Source organism: Molothrus aeneus, chromosome 5 (assembly GCF_037042795.1).
Source record: "Molothrus aeneus isolate 106 chromosome 5, BPBGC_Maene_1.0, whole genome shotgun sequence".
Classification (NCBI taxonomy): Eukaryota; Metazoa; Chordata; class Aves; order Passeriformes; family Icteridae; genus Molothrus; species Molothrus aeneus.
In genome coordinates, this window is record NC_089650.1 from 25298506 (window position 1) to 25318754 (window position 20249).

At 40.1% G+C, this 20249-nt stretch overlaps 1 protein-coding gene across 1 annotated transcript; it reads right to left on the reverse strand.

Moving 5' to 3' along the window:
• Positions 1-3547: 3547 nt before the first annotated feature.
• Positions 3548-19655, reverse strand: METAP2 (methionyl aminopeptidase 2). The gene is made up of 11 exons (XM_066550102.1): positions 19436-19655; positions 18520-18621; positions 15077-15142; positions 14622-14724; positions 10688-10849; positions 8816-8997; positions 8637-8731; positions 8455-8551; positions 7819-7922; positions 5475-5590; positions 3548-4339 (listed from the first exon to the last, which is right to left on the reverse strand). The coding sequence occupies exons 1-11, from the start codon at positions 19590-19592 to the stop codon at positions 4087-4089; spliced, it is 1437 nt and encodes a 478-aa protein (XP_066406199.1). The 5' UTR covers positions 19593-19655; the 3' UTR covers positions 3548-4086.
• Positions 19656-20249: the final 594 nt, after the last annotated feature.

Consider the following 20249-nt stretch of genomic DNA (forward strand, 5'->3'; position numbering starts at 1 on the left):
TGAGTAGTGCAGTCCACCACAAGGATGAGCTAATTCAGGTGCTCTTCAATTCTTAATATTTAACTAGTTCAGATAGTAGCCCTGCACCCTTTAACCAGATTAAGGCTGTTGGCCTCTCTTGTCATAAGGGCACATTACTGGTTCATGGACAGCTTCTACCCCAGGTCCTTCCCGGGGCAGCTGCTTCCCACCCAGCCTGTGGTTCCTGCCCAGGAGCAGGAGTGGTCATTCCCAGTGCAGAGCTGCATGAAGTACCTCCTGTCTCATCTCCTGGGCCTGTCCTGCTCCCCTTGTGTGGCAGTGCCCCCAGCTGGCCTACCAGCCACTCCTCCGGCTTTGTGTCATCTGCAAACTCGCTGAGGTCTCAGGGATGCAGCACACAGGCCAAAGCAGCCTCACTTTAAACTGAAAAACAGTAACAGTTTCCAGTCCCAGGTGGTAATGGATTTATGCATCCTGATAGCACACACCTTCACTTTTCTCTAGTGGTAGAGAAGGCTTCTATAGAGCCCTCTCCCATTTAAGGGATTCAGAGATGTAGCCTTACTGAAAAAAACATAAATTGTAGTTTCAAAAACTGGGGACACAGGCACTTCCAAAACAACTAGGTAAAAAATTTATTGTTAATCTGAACTGCTGAGTAGGCTACACAGCTTTTAGGTTTTTTCCTTGAGCCCCGTACCTTTGTAAAAAAGGGAGATGTAACTATCAGTAGAAATGCAAAGCAAAGCTAAAATGAGTATGACTTTAAGTTATAGAAGTTGGGTGCCTGTCATGGCAAAAACACAAGTCAAAAATGATAAAAGAGTCAGAGCAGAGTTGTCTTTTTTCTTTTACTTTAAAAATACTGAAACACTCAAAATTATAAAAACAGAAAAGCCTCTTGAATCCTTGTAGAAAAAAATAACTATGCATAAGTCTGAAAAAAATATAACCTGATTCAGATCATGCCATGTTTTGGGCAAGCTACATGGTCTTTAAACACACCTTGTGAAAGTGTTTGGACTGAGGAAAATACACTGCCCACCTCCCATTCTGGACAGCTGACTGATGTTCCACAGAAAGCCGAGTACCAACAGTGCATAATCCTGGGAAATAAATAACAGTGAAAAGCCTTATTCTCTATTTTTTTTGGAAGTAGGATTTGGCAAAATTCCTCTATCTCCACAAACACCAGCTGTAAAAATCAAATTAACAAATTCCAGTTATGTTTACACATCCCATCATTAAGTTTGCATACCATCTTACTGTGTTTTGGTACTGTTCTGAAAGTAGTATTTTGATACACATGACACAACCACACAGAAAGACACAGCAGCAGTTTTCTTGCTGGACCAGGAACTCCACTTGCCTCCCCACATGGCCTATTTCAGCTCCTCTTTGAAATGCTGTTGTTATACTCACCCAGCTGTGTCTGCTGTACCCACCAGCCCTGTCTTACCCACATCTAAGAGGAGAAGCATGGTAGTTGAGTCTAAAATTAGGAAACTCTTAGGCCATGCCTTCATCAAAAGGACACGTCACTCAAGGTCAGTTGTACATACTCTAATGTATGTACAAGAAACAAGATGACCCCATCTTCTGGTATCAGACCTCAACATCTGGCTCAAAAGTCTTTTGGTAAACTTTTGACTTGTCTTTTGGTAAACTTTTGATTTGTCTTTTGGTAAACTTTTGATTTTGTCAAGTGAGGAGAGCAGGGTTCACTTACCAGACAGCATGGCCAGGACTTTTAACACTTAGAGCAGCAGGAAAAGGCAGCCTGAAGAGCATGAGAGCAGTAGGAAATTTATTTATTTGAAGGAGATAGAAATAGGGCTTGCCTTTTATATGCCAGGCAGGAGGATGGAGGAGGGCCAGCAGCACAGGACGCTTGTATGCAGATATACCCAGTTAAATTTATGGGCAAGTCATCACCCTCTGCAAGTATTTTGCTGAGTCATTTCTACTTTACCTTGTTACACATGATGATCAGCCTCTATGTGTGAACTAACAAACAGCCAGCAAATTAAGAAGTTCGGAGGCCATAGTCCAAACTAGCTCTGCTAGTCCGGGTCTATCATATTCAGGTAAAAAACCCAAAAAACAAAGGGAAGAAAACACATAATCGATTTGTAAAACCAAATGTTTTTAAAGTTACTGTCAGTGACGTTAAGGCTTAAGCTGTAGAAACAATACCAAGTCACACTGAACTTCTACCTAAACAGGCACCTTCTAGAGAGAAAAGTCTAGAAATTGCCAATAAGCAGGCAAGAACTAAAACAATTTGTGTTGTTTCTAGTGGACTTTGTACAAAAATAAGTGAGCTGGAAGCCAGCCAGGCTACAAGAACCTGCTCTTGTCATATCAAGAAGTGCAGAAGAGTATGGTCTTGTTAGCATAAATAAAAATAGCAGCAATGTACCCAGCACAGATTCTTTCAAGTGCCAGCTTTCACTTTGCAATGCACAAGCACCCACACTAGCTACTGTTTCTTGGGAAGCTGAGACAAACATACAGCTGCCTAAATTAAAATTCATTGCTGGGATGCCAAGATTGCCAAACAGCAACAGCAGAAATAAATACACATTTCAGTGTCCCATTTCATCCATTTCTGCAAGTTTAAACAGTACTGAGTTTGAACAATACTTGTAATTGGGGTAAAAATCCCACCAGTTTCTATTCTTTTTAAACTGTAGGCAGTATATGACACTGCTCCCCTCTAAATTGCAGCTCACATAATCAGGTATGAACGGACAAAAATGCAGCTTTTACCCTAGAGGAGAGGAGAACATAACGGATATTTTAAAGTTAATATGAACTCTTCTATAGAGACAGGCTGACTATAAAGGAGCAGGTGAAGTATCTGTTTTCTAAGCACTTATGTTTAAGGCACTGTTAGTGACCTATTAACAGAGCTGTCATTTTTATCACCAGTAACTATTGAAATTTTTAATATGCAAGTAATGAGGTAAAGATACAGCATTGGAAGACATATTGCATATAGGCCTGCAGAGCCATGGGATTTAGTTTACCTTTACAAATGAGATTCAACAGTCAGATTTCACTGCAGCAGGAGTCAGATAATAAGTTTTTGTCAGGAAAACATCAAATACTCCAGATTATTTTGCCTGCATGAAGTAACTTTTAACACTCAAAAATAAAGTTTTCCTTGTCCCCACCACTTGCGCAATCGAATATGAACTTTAAAAAGACAGGAAATCACATGAAATTTGACTCTGTGCAAGAGGGTATGCCAATGGCAAAGATTATGTAGGCACATACACTAAAACTGAGCTGACTTCAGCCCGAAGCTGAAGGCATCTTGATGCCACCACCAGCAGAGACCACCAGCTGCATTAATAGAGCTGAAGTCTAAACTAAAGACTAGCACACTCAAAACCCTTACCACACACCTTTCCTGTAGTTGTCACATTTTGTCCTGTAAAGTGTTGATGACTTCTTGCCCTGTATCCCAGCACTGACAAGATTATTTAAACAAGCATGAAAGGCCAAGTTTCATATGAAGGGTAAGACAAGGTCCAATTTCAAGACAAGAAATGGCAAATCAAGTTTGTAAAATATTTAATAGAGCAGTTTCCCAGTGGACTCCTGACCAGAATCATAACCAGACTTCTAAAAATTATATATATTTTCAGATTTGAAAATTTATCTTTATTTTTTACAAAATGGATTCCAGGAAGTTTAAAAGGCAATATCATAGAGGACTGGGGCGCAGAAATCAGGTGTAGTCATTCAAAGCATTCAAGTAGGAATATGGTCATATAAATATTTGAAAAGCATCTTTTATCATAAATGTTCAGAACAAAATGTATAACTCATTCCAAACTAAAAATTGAGCTTTATAGCACGTATTTCCCTGAACAGAAAAAATAAGTAACTTTTGAAATATTTCTAAAGGCCTGAAAGCTTTTTCCATGGTTAGTTACAATTAGAAGACTTGCCTTAGATTAAATTCCTTCCTTTCCAAATACGGAAAGTATTAACATCGGTCCACTGTTAAAACAGACAATGTGTTGCAAATTAATTCTGGTAGAGTATGTTCCAAGAAAGCCTGGAGTACAAAGGTGCTGAGGTGGCTCTGAGTTAGTAGTCGTCGCCCCTGCTGACAACCTCCTTGCAGGTGGGGCGCAGCAGGATGGTGTGCTCGAACTGCGCCGTGTAGGAGCCCTTGATGTCGCACAGGGGCGGGTAGGGATCCACGATGCCCAGGTCGCACAGGTTCTTCAGAGCCATCAGGTATTTGCTCTCCCCCAGGCGATCCAGCCACCGCCGGCAGAAGGCAAGAGTACCAAAGTTTTCGTTGATAACGTTTAGCAAGTGTTTCGCTCTTGGAAGCCTTGGAGGGAAAAAACCAAACAAGAACGTGTTGGAGAAGACAGAGATATCACCGGCATGCATTCACTACAGAAATAAAGCACACCAACTAAGAATAAAGTTGGACTGCAAGATCTTTTCAGAGTGCCTAGACTTGGGATGTCTTTCTACATCAGTCACATGTTCTCTTTAGAAAACGAAGTGCACTCTCCTCCTGCAAATAGATATCCTTCAAAACAGACTGTGAACCTATCTGCAAGCTAAACTAAACACAGGGACAGAAATCTCTCTCTTAAAAAATAAAAGGACATTTCATTTTATAAAGAAAAACAGAATTCTTCCTGATTCAGAGTGGTCAGTAATCTGAACTAATTTTGGAAGAAGCTCGGTGGTTTAAAATGCTGAGTTTTCACTTCTGAAGTAAATACTCAGTAAGCTTTTTATTCATACATCTTACAATATACAGGCATAAAAAATATATATATTTATAGATCTTTTAAAAACTAAGCTTAGTTGCAGTCAAGCAGTTCCTTTGCGATCTTTAGTCTAATTCTTCCTATCCTCTCTCACACTCCCGGTATGTGCTGTGGAAAAGCATATCTGCCTGCTACGTTTCTGACCAGAGTGGTCTTTGTTTCAGAAAATATGTTGCACTCCTACAAATGCCAAAATGCAAACCCAGTGAAATTAAAAATGAGGAATTTCTTCATTTTACATCCATGCACTAAAACAAAAACTCAAAACTCTCAAAATATCCATAAAATAAAACAGACGGCACAAATAGCTTAATAGATTCTGGGAACAGCAGCAAGACAAAGATTGTGACACACAACAACAGTACAGATACTGACTAAAAAAACCCACTATACATTTAATACACAGGTGAATACACAAATAGAATCTATATATTACGAATCATAAAAAAAATAATGGCAGGAAGATTGTATTCCCAAAACATATTTTCTCCATTTTCAGTTTCTTGGAAATAATTCTGTGTTATTCCACACTAACAATGAGAGTGTATTTTGTAACAATATTGCTAGTGTTGCCCCTCAAGTCCTTGACAGCCTTATTAATTAGTGAAGAACATGCATTGTTATCAAATTTGAATCCCAAGGGGGTGGTAGCTCTATGAAAATACACCAACAAAATCCAACCTTATTGGCACATGCCCAACATCAAAGTTCTTCATGTAATGAGAACACTCCATATCATCATGAACAACGCCTTTTCCTGTGCTACCAAAGGTTTCTATGGCATACACTTCACCTTCCTAAGGAGAGAAAAAAGGAACATGCTGCAATATGAAAATGTGACATTGTGTCATTGTGATACAACATTTCAGTATTACACTTCTGAACACGAGTAATTAAATGGGAATAGATTCAATTGTCAAATCAATGTAGAAAAAATTCAGTATGAAGATTTCACACATTAGAGTTACAACTACCATCAACTATTTACATTAGTAGCATTTTATTTCAAGCCAGAAGCATCAGCATGTTTCTAGTCACAATTTCTCAAAGTCCTTGCAGTTAAAACATTGTCAAGGCATACATCTAACATAGCTAAGAGACTACTTTTGCTACCTGGAAGTACTTCTCCTGTGCTATTCAGGTGTAAGTCCTAGGATATGTATAGTTTAGACACAGCAAATAGATGTTGATTACAGACACATACTGCACTGATGAACTTTCTGCCCAATTTCTGCAAGAATTTTCTGGTAACAGATGCTAGTATATACCTTTAACCTGCTCATTTTCATTCCACAAGATTAATTTCTTGAAGAAATGAAGGTGATACATATCTGCCAAGGGCATTATCAAAATTCTAGCTAAGAACATACTGAAATGCCATTAAACAAACTCATTTCTGCCAAGTGCATTCACACATCCTTAACAGCAGGACTGTGACAGGGACTTAACAAGCCACGGCATCAAACACTGACGGACACTATGAGTTCACTGTTTATTTTATTAAGCTACTTTTAAAGTCACCAGCCCAGAATGAGAAGCCATATGAAAAGCAGTAACAGGCTATAAATTCAAGACAAACTTTTGAAGATGTCCCTGAATATTCAACTGACTCATTTAAAAAACCAACCCTCAAAAAGCCCCATATAATGCTGCCACAAGGTTCACTTAAAACCCACTTTTTCTGAATAAGGATCATCAGAGGCTCTGTTAGTCACAAAAAATTCCCTGGATTGCAGTTTGATACTATAATTAGCACAGTACAGCAAGACCTTGGCTATGCTTCACATTCTTCATTGTCAACCTCACCGTACTTAACAATGTAGAATTGTGTCCTAAGTAACCTACAGAAGCTGAAGAAATTAGAAAAAGTCTTCTCCCCAAAACGAAGCCATTAACTAAGTCAAACTAAGAAGAACACACAAGTTTTTCTATCTTCCTTTTCCAGTACTCTTAATCTCTTTGCACAGTCTTATAGATAAGATAATTTAAACTTTGCCTTTTTGTGCACATCACAGGTCAACAACTATGATACAAGTTTTGGGTGATGAGAGTGAGCCTACCTCAAAAAACAATCCTGTCCAGACCACACTTGTGCCTCTTCAGCTCTGACAAGCCTTATCTATCCTGATAGACTTACCGGTGATCATTAGTGATGAAGCTTAGAATAAAATTAAAAGCATCTTGTCTCATCACCCATCCTTTAAATCTTATCTTATGAGAACAAGAGCTTCATTGACAATGATGGCTAAATCTCAGGTTCCATGTTTGAATACTGCCTTCACAACCGGTACTTTGTCACATCATGTACAGCCATTGCCCTTTCCCTGTTCCAGAACAATACCCAAACAACATCTTTGAACTAGCCTCTCACAGTAACTACAAATACACTTAATTACTTGGTATCTGCAGAGAAAAAAGACATTGGAAACTTTTCAAGAAAAATACTGTATCTAACAGTACTCACAAAAACTTATCCAAAACTACACTTCAGATGTATTTATCAAGAATTACCTGAGTGAGAGAAGATTTCATTACAAAAGAAACAAACAAGGAGTATGAATGACCTACAAGTCATTCAGGAAAACTCTGATTTCCTAAACTCCAGTTCACCCCTAAATATGAATTCCTTTTCATGTTTCTTTTCTTTTCAAGAATGTTCCTAATGCAACATTCCAACACTCCATTAATAACATATACACACAGAGAAATAAATATGTAGGAGTTTTATTAAGTATTACTGTGGCATTCCGATTTCAACAGTGGTGGGTTTCTTTTGGTTTGTTTTTTAAATAGCAGTGTTCCAAGGCTTCAATTTCAGGAAGTGTTAGATACCTGAACACTCCAGGGCTAAAATGAAGAAGGCACTGAGACAGAACTACTCCTGTATAGGAGCATTACACATTACAGCAGTTATTCCACTGCAATTATTCACCAGAATGACAAAAACTACAAATGAGAAGTGCACAGAAATACTATTCCTGCAAATGATACTGGGGAAATTTAACAGAAGGAATAAAGAACTCACCTCCATTCTTGTGGCTTCTCCTCCTTTCACAATGGGTACTGTTTTTCCTGCATGTATCCTATAGGGCCCAATGGAGTGTCCGTTCAAATTGCGGATTGGCTTCACTTTGGAAGAGAACATGAACATTACAGGCAATTTCCTAACAAATGGTGAACCCTTTAGGGCAATTTGGTTTGTTATCCCATATTGAAAGTGTAATAGTGAGTCATCATACTGCACAGGAACCAAACTCAGAACTATCCACGTATCTTGTACAAACACCAGCCAAAACACAGGTTAGTTTTGTAGGCTTTAGCAAGGCTTCGTTATTAAAGAGCAGCAAATCCAACAGTAATAAAAGCTTATTAATAAAGCCAAACAGCAAGTATCAAATCATCTGTACAGTTCAAAACTGCTGTTTAGCATTCATATTATCATCTTGTCTGTTAAGAGATGCAATACTTGGAAGTATAAGCCAAGAACGTTTCTCCAAAGGAAAGGCAAGCCAGCCATAAACATGTATTTATGCAAGACCCATACCATACTTCTAGCAGAAAAGTCTTTTCAATATCTTATGTTGAAATCAATATTTACACAAATTTATATACAGGTTCACACTTCTAAAACAACCATCCCTATATGAAGAAAATAACTTGCCTTGGTATGTTTTGCCATCAATTTCAACTTCATAAGACTCCATAACTTCTTGTATGGCCTCTCCCACATCACAGAGACGTACATCTATTCCAGCACACTGAAAATAAATGCAAATATAAATGGAAAATAATCACAACATTTACTGAAAAAGTCTTTGTAAATTACTTACATAAGGATCATACCTTTATTCCAGTATTTGTGGCATCCTTTACAGCTTGTAATAGTCTGTCATATTTTGGATTGAATGTGACTGTAAAAGCACAGTCAATAATTCGACCTGAAATCAGCAGAAGTTAGTTAGCTTCATAGTATTTTCACCGAAGAACATTCTCAAAGTTTTAATTAATAAATGAAAACTAACCACTAATATGTGTTCCAAAATCTATTTTGCAAATATCATTGTATTGCAGGACTGTTGGATCTCCAGCATTGGGAGTGTAGTGGGCAGCACAATTATTCAGAGAACACCCCGTAGGAAATGCAAGACCTGCATTTAAACCATTTTCCTTTATCAGCTTACGTGAGCAGTCTTCTAGCTTTTCACTGAAAGGCAGAGGGGAGGGAGAAGAAAAAAAGAATAGGACAATTGTCATTAGTATTTCTTATGACTACTTCAAATAAATCAATGCAAGAACAAAACCTCAGAAAAATATAAAAGCAAATGTTTTTATATCAAATCAAACTATTTGCATGCTAAGTGGACAGACAACCCTAGGCTGAAAAACATAGGCACAACACAACAATCTTCAGCTCTTTGTGTTGTTTCCTCTACCCTTTCTTGGGCAAAAATGAGCCCTTCTCTATTTTTTTTAATTTAAGTTTAAAATATTTATCCTTACAAGGTACATTTAACCCATCCTTCCTGAACTGCAAAGGTTAGACAACCAAAGTTTAGGTAAATGAAATACATTCTTGATAATTACTGTGATCTAAAAAGTGGTGGGGAAAAGAAGGTAAAGCCTCTTATTTATTAAAAAACTGATTATAAAAGGACTTAAAAAAAAAAACTGAGTGGTAACTATGATCAAATAAAACCTTGTGAGACTAGCCTTTGTTTTTTGGTTTTGTCTAATCTCACGATGCTAGCTACTGCAAATCCACAAATACACATCCAACGGTGCATTCTCCTTCAGTGTCAGTGAATGAGGTAAACTGCAGCTCACTGCAGTGCACCAAACTGATTTTAAGAAAGCCAGAGAAATATGAAAAAAGAGAGCATATTTTAATCAGCAAGGCCCCACAGTCTGAGGTACTTTATCAAGAACAGTCATGTTTTGAGAAAATGCGTGCTTAGAACAGCCAAACTGTATAATTCACAAAGACAGATTTGTTTCACCCAGACTAGTGAGCTGCCTTTCTTCTACTTTCCCTCATGGCATATTATGTCTTTCTGTTATCCTTGCACAGTTACCTTGGGGATCAGCTCTCATTAGCTTTCTTACTATCCTACTCTTGTCAGCACAGTCCTCAGTCACACCAGGCTGAAAGCACCTGATTTTGGAAGCTAAACTGTTCTGGATCAGTGCAGTACTTGGACAGTAGACATTCAATCTAGATAAACTGAAGGACAGAAAAAGTAATAGTTGGAAGAGTCACAAAAATCAGTCCAGGCTAATTCTTCCTTTAAACTTAATCAAATTCACATTCACCTGAATCCATTTGCTCAGTTATTTCTTACTAACTGAGAATAATAAAAAACCCCACTGCGTTTCCACCAGAAACACCAGTCAGTCAAAGAAGACTGAACATAGTCCAAACCTTCCTGCCCTGGACTGAATACACAGCCATGCCGGTTTTATGCCTCCTCTCCTTGCCCAGTCCCCAGCACAGACTGCACCTCACTGTCCACATGCCATTTCATGACAATTCTGGCAAGCAGCAGCAGCAGTGCTGCTATTGCTGCTTTTCCCAGTACTGCTGCAGAGTAGCAAAGGCACTGAAAACTAAATGAAGCATATAATCAAAGTACATGAACATCATGGAAAGCTTAGTTTAAAATTCAGTATAATCCCAGGCCCTGTAAAGCTGCATAAGCTAAAAATGCAAGAAGAAGCTTAAAGGAAATAATTGGCAATGGAAATAATTGGCAAGTGGTTGTGTACCTCAAACAAAAATCTCCCCAACATTCATTACACAGTGAATTAAGCACACAAAACTGAGACTAAATCTCTCCCTCTCTGGAAAATGAAGAAAAATCTAGAGCACAGGTCTTCTAGAAGATGTGTGTCCTTACCAGATTTCTATCATTGTCATTCCAGGTTTTATCCAGCTCATAACATATTTCCTCACTTGTCTGTGTGCCTCTGCAGCCTCCCGAAAATCATTCCAGATTTCCTCACTGGCTTGGTCTAGTGCTTTCTTTTCTTCACTAGTTGTTCTCCAAGCAGCAGTTCGCCTTGAAAATAAAGGAAATGTTTCAAACAAGTTACTATAATCATAGCAGTCATTACAACTTCTGTCTAAAGCCTGCAAAGTGTTTATTAACCAGCCAGGTCTACATTCCCCTGTGTAAGAAAAGATCCTGATTTATACAATTTTCAGAATAAAGGAAGCCTATTAAAAAAAAAACCACACCTATCAGTACCACAGACTAGCAGCTGTGAAAGGCAGTAACATCCTACCAAAGGCCCAGACAAGCAGGGTGCTTGAAGGATGCCCAAGTTTTCAAAGACACAGAAGAGGTGAACAAAATTCATATTTAATACCTGCAATTCCAGTTTAGCAGGGCAAAAAACTGCATCAGGCTCTACTCATGCAAAAAGTTTATTTTTTTCACAATCTTATTCATTCAGACAGCGTTGTTCCTGTATAGAGATGAACCTCAGCACTGTAGTGTGGCTGCTTGGCCCAGAAACTGCTGCTGACACAGACAATAAGCATCTTCAAAATTTAAGAGCTTGCAGTTCCAGTATTATTTTCAGTCATGCTCAGAATATTTAAGTAATAACACCTAACACAGTGCATGGTAAGTATGACACATGTCAGAATGTTACTTTCTAAATGGGAAGATTTATAAGTATATATATTTATACTGAGTATTTCAAAATAGTTGAGAAGATAAAGGAGGATAAATCTTTCTCAGGATGATCAGAGGATACAAAATATTTTGAGACCCTTTTGCTTGTTTCCATTGAACTTTCTACTTCTTTTCAGATAAAAGTGTAAAGCAGAAATCCCACATTTACCTTTTTGAGCAGTTTTCTTGCTCCAGTAGCAAGCATCACACATACTACTCCTACAAGTTCCCTCAATCCAGCAAATTCTACCAAAAAAAGAAAGCAACGTGCTGTAAAACCTGGGCTCCTGCACTGCCACTAGAAAACTGGACTTCTGCCAGCACAGCAGTCATTGAAGATGGAAAAGGTGCACTGCAGAAAAACACTGGGGACAGAGACTCAAAGATCCTTTCAGACTGTTCTGGATTCCAGCAGTGAACACCCCTTGGTAGCAAGAATTGCTGACAGAGTCTGGGCAGCTGCTCTGCCATCTGTCACAGACTTGAGTGCAACTCCAGCAAACTGGCAGGAAGCCATCCTCACTCTGTCTTACTGTATTTCAGCATATTGTCACTTCACACAAGTCAACCAGGGGACAGAACTGCCTCTACACGTAAAAACACTGTAGCAGACCCAAAGTATTTTGCTGAAAAAGCTGCACTACCGCCACCTGGGAGCTCAGGAAGGGAGGCAACAAGAATTTCTGCTAGGGCCTAAGCACTTCAGGACACATGAAAAATCAGTTGGTCAGGTGAAGGCCTCACGCCAAACATCAAGTCCTCCCACAGGTATATGAGCTAACAAGCTTTTTTTTTTCCCCTAATGTGCTGCCTGTCACATGTCAGCTGAAGAAATTCAACTCCTGCTCCAAACCATTTGGTCCAGCTTTTTACTCCAGTTCACAGCCTGCAGTTTTCACCAGTACAAATCTTTACAGGATCACACTGTAGTTTAGATTATAGTGATCAAAGAAATCCAGAAAAGCATTTCCTCAGATTATCTTCCCCCAGATAATCCAGTCATGCTGGAGGGAAGGGATGCCATCCAGAGGGACCATTACAAGGTTGAGAGGTGGACCTGTGTGACCATCTTGACGTTCAACAAGGCCAAGTGCAAGGTTCTGCACCCTGTCCTGGGTCAGGACAATCCCCTCACAAACACAGGCTGGGTGAAGAATGGATTGAGAGCAGCTCTGAGGAGAAGGATTTGGGGATGTTGGTGGACAAGAAGCTCCACATGACCAAGCAATGTGCACTCACAGCCCAGGAAGCCAAATCACACACTGGGTTGCATCAAAAGCACCGTGGCCAGCAGGTCAAGGAAGGTGATTCTACCCCTCTACTGCATTGAGAGACCCCACCTGGAGTATTACATTCAGCTCTGAGGCCCCCAAGATAAGAAAGATGTGGGGCTGTTTCAGTGAGTGCAGAGAAGGGCCATGAAAATGATCATGGCTGTAAGCACCACTCCTGTGAAGACAGGCTGAGAATAGGTGGGGCCCTGCAGCCTGGAGAAGAGAAGGCTCTGGGGAGACCTCATAGCACCTTCCAGAACCTGAAAGGGAAAGCTTTTTCCAAGGTCATTAGTGACAAGACAAGGGGTAATGGCTATAAACTGAAAGATGGTAGGTTTAGATTAGAAGCTAGGAAGAATTCATTTACTGTGAGGGTGTTAAGGCACTGGAACAGGTTGCCCAGAGAAATTGTGGAAGGTGTCCCTGCCTATGGCAGGGGGGTTGGAACTAGCTCATCTTCAAGGTACATTCCAAAGCAAACCAGTCAGTGACTCTGTAACAGCAAAGAGGCAGAAACAAGTAGGCAGGGTCAAGAATTCCTGAATTCTACTTTAACAGAATTGGTGTATCATGAAATACTGCTTATTTATTTTCTGCCCTCCCAGTTGTATCATTTCAAATTCCCACATCTGCAAGAAAAAACACAAGCTTCAAAAAAAACCAAAAACCAAAACACCCCCCCCCCCCCCGCCAAACAACTGGAGATATAAAAATGTTAAACCTGTTAGTCTGTTGTCTATGGAAGCATTGATTATCTGCTATTATTTTTAGGCTGAAATCTGAATGACGCCCACTTCTAGCTGAACTTCTCACACAAAATACACAATTGTGGGTTGATGAGAGGTAACTTTAGAAAGCACATGACATTAACAGTTAAGAATAGAAGTGCAACTCTTAAAAAAATCAAAGGCAAAACCCTACTGACTTCAGCATGAATAAGACATGGCACAAAAATGCTCCACCAATATATAAAATGAAGGAATTACTCAGAATATGAAATGTCCTGGCATTAATGTCAGCTACTAATTTAAGTAGTGGCTTATATTAGGAAATACTAAAGTAGCATAGCAATATTTGAATATTTAAATTAGAAAGAAAACTAAGCATATATTTGCTTAAGCACATTACATGAGGAAACTATTTCAGGTTCCTTAGAAGCATATATTCTTCCTCCATAGCAGAACATCAGGTCCAGAAAAGACACCCCACTTAAAACCTGTTATGAAAGGAGGTTTGTTTTTATGGCTTTTGTCCTTTTTCTTTTCAATAAATAGTAGGTAAACCAGAGAAAATATTTTCATTTTCAACAGCTGAATATGTATTAGGGGTGTAAAAATAGTGTGTTATTTGTTAATAAACTATGTACATGATTAAGTTGTTTATTATCTAGTTTTCTGGTTTAAATATACTCTTATGAACATGGCCCAGGTTAAATACTTAACTCTTAAACATTAAAGAATCACTCCTGGATCAGCCTGCCAGAACTATCCTGTGCAAGCACTTCATTAGCATGCTGATGAAAATGCTGCTCTTGGGAATTGTGTTCAAACTAAAATAATGAAAAAGAAGAAGCTTCCTTGAAAGCAAATTTTCATCTCATAAAAATGAAATCATTATCTGAACACAATTTATAGGGGGTACAAGAAGCATTACTTCTCTTACTTATTTTACTTACATTCCATGAGAAATAGGCATTGATTTTAAATAACCAATAAAAACAACATTCCAGAGTACTTTCATTCTGAAGTAAAAGTCATTGAAATCTAGACAATGCTTTCAGACATACGAATATCTACCTACTCTCTCCCTTTGGTGTAAACTATTTTTTTCAGCACATCAAAATGAAAGCATTTCTTCCTTAAGCTTAAAACACTCACCCATCTTGTGTTGGTGGATATTCACATTCTTCTCCCTTTGGGAATACATTGCTGGGAAATAGATCACATATTGGAATAGAAGGTGGATCTGTCTGGACTTTAGCTGTTGAGTATAAGAAAGTGTTACACATGGGACTCTGGAAATATTAACCCTCTTATTTCAACCATAAAAGTTAAACAGCAGATGTTATTTAAGATCCCCTTAACTAGAATCTGGGCTTCTACCAAGACAAAATTGTATCACAATGCCCTCATATGACTTCATTTAGCCAATGCTGGAGGCCAATGAATGCCCTCAATGGCATTCAGGGATACCAGAAAAAAGATAACTTGGCCAGACTTAGCCTAAAAACACAAACTGCACCCTTAAATTTGTTTCAGCTGCAAAGACCAGCACTTGCACACACTTAATAACAAATATTCACATAGTCTGTATTTTTGTGCTTGATACCTACGTCCTTTCTTCTTTTTCTTCTTCTTCTTCTTTTTCCCAGTTGCTCCATCTCCTTCACCATCTCCATCTAGAGGAAAGAAAGTGCTCAGCTGAACATAAAATAATCTTAAAAGAATCAATGTTTGAATAGAACACAACAACATCTGGACTATCTGGAAACACTTCTCTTACAGCAGAATTTAATGGATTAAAAGACAACATCCAGAAGCTGCCACCAAACCATCAGCATTTTCAGTCCTACACCAAACACAGACCTAAGAAAATAGTTTTGAAAGTTGACAACAAACATATCACCAAACAGAGGAAAAAAGAGAGCTCAGGTAAAGTGTTTTCAGAAAGTCCTACCTCATAGTCCTCTGCTCTCAATTCAGGCAAATAGATGCATGGAATTGTTAAAGGACACTGTATTAGACACAACAGCTAACAAAAAGCTAGAAACTACTGCTTTCCCTCCATCTTCGGATCCTCAGCTAAAAAAACTTACTGCATCTGGAAAGGTAAAGACCCCAGAGAAGTAAAGATGACAGCACTCTAGGCCAGGGTAAATTTAATCTTGAGATAACAGGGAAGGTCACAAACAACACTCTCAGCAAAAGCACTGAATGTGTGAGATACAAGGTGGTCAAACACTGGAACAGGCTTCCCAGAGAGGTGAAGATGCCCCATCCCTGCAAATAGTCAGGGTCAGGCTGAATGGAGCTTTGAGCAACGTGATCTGCCTGAAGATCATTGCAGGGCCTTGGACCAGATGACCTTTAGGTCCCTCCAACCCAAAACCTTCTCTGAATTTATACCAGTGGGAGGTTTCCAGGGAGCACAGCAGGTAAGCACCAAGAATCAGCCACACCTGGGAGGTAACAACAACCCTGCAGACTTCACATTTGGCAACATCTAATCCCTACTTACTTCATACTCAGTACTTCAGGTGCCATCAGCTACCTAAACCTTCTGGTCCTAACCACAAATTCTTTTCAAAGTAGACAAGTACTACTCATCTACATATAGAACATTTCATTTTCAACTACAGCAAGAAGTAAAATTAAAAGAACTTCTAGAATCAAGTCAAAGCATTCTATTTTGAGTCTATTTATCCAGAAGCTTGTACTTAAAAACCAAACCAAAACACTGACCAGCTGCTCCAGTCACTAGATTTCAAGCCTCTCATGATGGTCAATATAATCAGCAATTCTATGCCACGATGAGTGCTGTAATTCTGCAGCTGGGGCAAATTTCAGTAGTGTCACTCCTGCCCCTCCCCAGCCAGCTCAATTTGGCATTAAGTATCTTAATTTAAGTTTCTGTAACAAATTGCAGATATAAATACTTTGTATCTATAACATGGTCCCAACCTACCAGATTCTTCATCAATCTGTATTTCACAGGCAGCCAAAAATCCTTACCAGCGCATATAAATTTCTTTAAAATGTGATAACTTTGTCACATTTGTCTTGACCTTGAGCAATGCCCAAACCATTCATAAAGAAATTAATTAGGCATACTCCAGTTCATTCACCAAGAGATTTCTGGATTATTTTTTCAAAGGCTAGGCCTAAACTGAAGAGAAAAAAAACCCCAGCATTTCTTAAATATTGCTGCTGTTGCTATCTGGGTATTGTAGCTTTTTCATACATCACTGCACGTGAAACTGCCAACTGTGAGCCAAACCAGCCCGGTCTATGCTTTCATGTCCTTGAAGACTGCTGCAGACTAACTGTGCTGCCAGAAACAGAACTACTGCATCTACCAACACTGTTTGTCTTCAGCTTACTTAGCTGCTAAGGAAAAAAAATTGTCACCAGAAAAGCAATTTCAGGTCTTTGTGAAACAGAAGTCCAACCTTATGTCATTTTGGTATAGCCATTTAATAACTTAGCACAGTATCATGCAAAAATGTTACATATCAGTGTATTTTAACATGGCCAGGGAAATCCAAAGAGCACTTGCTAATCTCCTTTTTGAAGCCACCCAGTTACAGGCTTATCAAGAGGAAAAAAAATAAAAGGAAAGAGGAAGTAGGTATTTTATTGATTTTAATCTAATGCAGCATGTCTTATAAAAACAATTCTGAAACTACACAATTAAGATGGCAAATAGAGACAACCAGTACAGGCAAGAACACTGCTGTCTTCAAAACACTTCAATTAGTTATAATTTTTCTGCAAAAGTATCAGTTTTACTAAAAACACATCCACATCCAAGTCTAATATGTGGGAAAAAAGAGAGATTATTAATTCAGTCATAGCATCACTTCATTGTTTTATGCTTTCTAATACTGTAACACAATTACTAATACTGTAAAGAGGCTAGGAGAGCACAGCATTTGATCTGCAACTATCATTGTTATTTCTCCCGAGACAGAACTCTAACTATTCTAATGATTTCAAAGATTTCTTTCCATTGTATACAGTTTTCACTACCCTCCTCAATACTTCTTCCTAAAGTTGCAATGATGGCAAAGCACATATTGCATTAATTTCAACTCCATAATTTGAAAGATACCACAAAACAAGCCATAAGAACAGATTTCTATACAAGGTACCTGCACTAAACTTGATGCTGCAGATTGGTAATGGTCAAAGATAAATTTGTTACTTAATATGTCTCAGCACTCTGATTGAATTTTTTAAAACTTCCATTCCTAATTCATTAAAATGACATTCCGGAAGGACAAATTCCAGCAAGTGAACGAAGGAGATTTCTAAGCAGACTGCTCAAAGTGTTGAGCCAACTTTATATGCTAATTCAGAAAAATGAAACTAAATAACCACTTTAAGAAATGTGCTTTCTTAAACATCCATTTCTGTGGAGAACCATCCATCAAACTAAAGGAAATATAGCACCTTAACTGGATCTCCCTACAGAACAGATGGACTCGGTCTGGATTTCAATACAGACACTTTCAAGGTTCTGGCTTAGAAAATCAGCTACACAGCACAAGCAACATACAAAGTGTGTGTCTTGCTTATGTATTAATTACCCCCCAAGTTCAATTTTATTGAAAAATTATAATTACAGATGAGCAGGTTTCAAGTCACTGGTAAAGACTGCAAAACCTATTAATTAAAATGCTACCTTAAAATTTTCTCTGTATGTTTTAAGCCAAGAATAAGAGACATAATTTGGGACATAAATGTCTACCGGCTGCGGTAATGCAAGTGAGAATGATTTATAGCTTACCTTATCTCAAACTAAACATTCCCCTTCAGCAGGTAGATCCTTGAAAACACAAACTTTAACAAAGCCTGTATTGCTGTTACTTTTATATGTACACCTGTGTGACAGCAAAATCACTGACAAAAAGTAGAAACTATATAGTTGCATCTCACCTCTCTAAAAACAAACCCAACCAAAATCAAATCAAGATATCTTAAACAGTCTGTTAAAAGGGAGTCTTGGAAGAAGCTGAAACTGGAAATGTTAAGAGAAAATATAAGTTATACTTGCCATCATCATCATCATCTTTTTCTTTCTCCTCCAGGGCTTGCTTGTCCAATTGTTTTGCTACATCATCAAGAGCACCTTCCATTTCTTTGTCAGTTTCTTGTCCTGTTTGTAAAGTTTAAGTATGACTTACTGTAAAACATTAGCTCCATGTTAGTAACCAACAACCCCCAAAGCTTTATAAAAACATTATGTTGTACTCAGCCCACAGACACCTGAGCACTTAGTGCCTTTTTCTGTCTTAAAGCAGCCCCAAAGTGTAAGGCTGTAGAACAGTACAGTGACAGGTGCTGTTAATGAAACCTGCACATAAAGGTAGATTAGCCTGACACTTCTGATTACTTTTTTCTGCCAGGGTAACTAATTCTTCTTCCCATAGCAGCAGCCTGCTCTTGTGAGATAATATGGGCGTGAGGTAGATAATTATAAACGCACAGCACGATCATGGCTAACTGATGGCCTGCTAAAACAAACCCAAACCATCGCGCCTTTACGCTATTTGCCCAGACTTGCTCCAGCTCTCTCCGAGAACTTGGGAGGGGTGCAGAGCCTCCATCAGGCGGGATGACTTTTACAGTGGCAGTCTTACACCTTTCTACCCTCGGGGCATAGGAGAGGGTGAGGGAAGCGGTGCCTTCTCTTGAGCACACCGGAGCGGGGAGGACACCCTGGCCCCAGCCGACCGACAGCAGCATCCTCCGGGCACCGCCAGCCCCCTCCGAGCCGCGGGGATCCCCCTTAGCCCACACCGCTGCCGGAGGCCGGGACAGCGGCCTCGGCGGCGCCCCGTACCCGCACGCCGGGACCCTTGAGCCCCCCACGCCCGCGCACAGCCGCGCCCGCTTCCCGGTGTGCGGCCCGAGGCCCCTCACGCCGCCCAGCCCGTCAGCGCAGGGTCGCGGCGCGGCCCGGCCCCTACCCGCAGGGCCCGCTCTGCCCTTCTTCTTCTTCTTGCGCTTCTTCTTGGCGCCATCGTCAGCGCCGAGCCCGGCCGCGCCGTCCCTGTCCTCGGGCTCGGGGGGCAGCTCGCCGTTCAGGTGCTGCTCCCGCTCCTCCGCCCGCCCCACGCCCGCCATGTCGCCGCGGCCGCGCCGCCTCGCGCGCACGGAGCCAGCCGGGAAGAGCGGCGGGGCCGGCGCCACGCTCTGTGGTGCGCGCGGGGCACGCCGGGACGGCGGAGGACTCGGCCGGGAGGGCGGCAGGGGGCGGGCTCTCTGCCGCGCACGCGCGCCGCCGCCGGGGTGCGCGCGCGGGCCCGTGAGGGGGAGGCGGCGGCGGGGGGGTCGTGGCTGCTCCCGGCTGCGCGGAGCGATAAAAAATGGAAAGGCGAAATCTCATAAAAACAGCACTTTTTGTCAGGAGGAACAGCTGCTACGTTCCCTTACAGTACGTAAGATTGGTAGGCTTTTACCATTTGAGGGCGCTGAGGAATGTGACTAACGCGAGAGATAACTGGTGTACAGAATGAAAATAATACAAGGGGAAAAAAATCACTCGTTCCAAGTCACATAGAGCAAAAAAGAGAAGATTCGGATACATGATAAGGACACTGCCTTGTCCCATTTCCACTACTCTGTAGAAAAACAAGGCAAAATGCCAAATTTGCCAGCATCCACTAATGAAGTATTAAATCAGCCCGGCCCTTAAAATTAATTTACTGAGTTTATACTTTTCACAGATTTTCTACTAGTATATCCGTTCTGGCTGAAAAATACTTTTCCTGCTTGGTATAC

What these genes read in the sequence shown, in the direction of transcription:
- METAP2 (XM_066550102.1), bottom strand. Translation starts at nt 19,592, where the DNA reads ATGGCGGGCGTGGGGCGGGCGGAGGAGCGGGAGCAGCACCTGAACGGC. An exon ending in ATGACAATGATAGAAATCTG is followed by an intron (nt 8,998 to 10,687) that starts GTAAGGACACAC and finishes TCTGCCTTTCAG; the next exon opens with TGAAAAGCTAGAAGACTGCT. An exon ending in TTTTGGAACACATATTAGTG is followed by an intron (nt 8,732 to 8,815) that starts GTTAGTTTTCAT and finishes TGCTGATTTCAG; the next exon opens with GTCGAATTATTGACTGTGCT.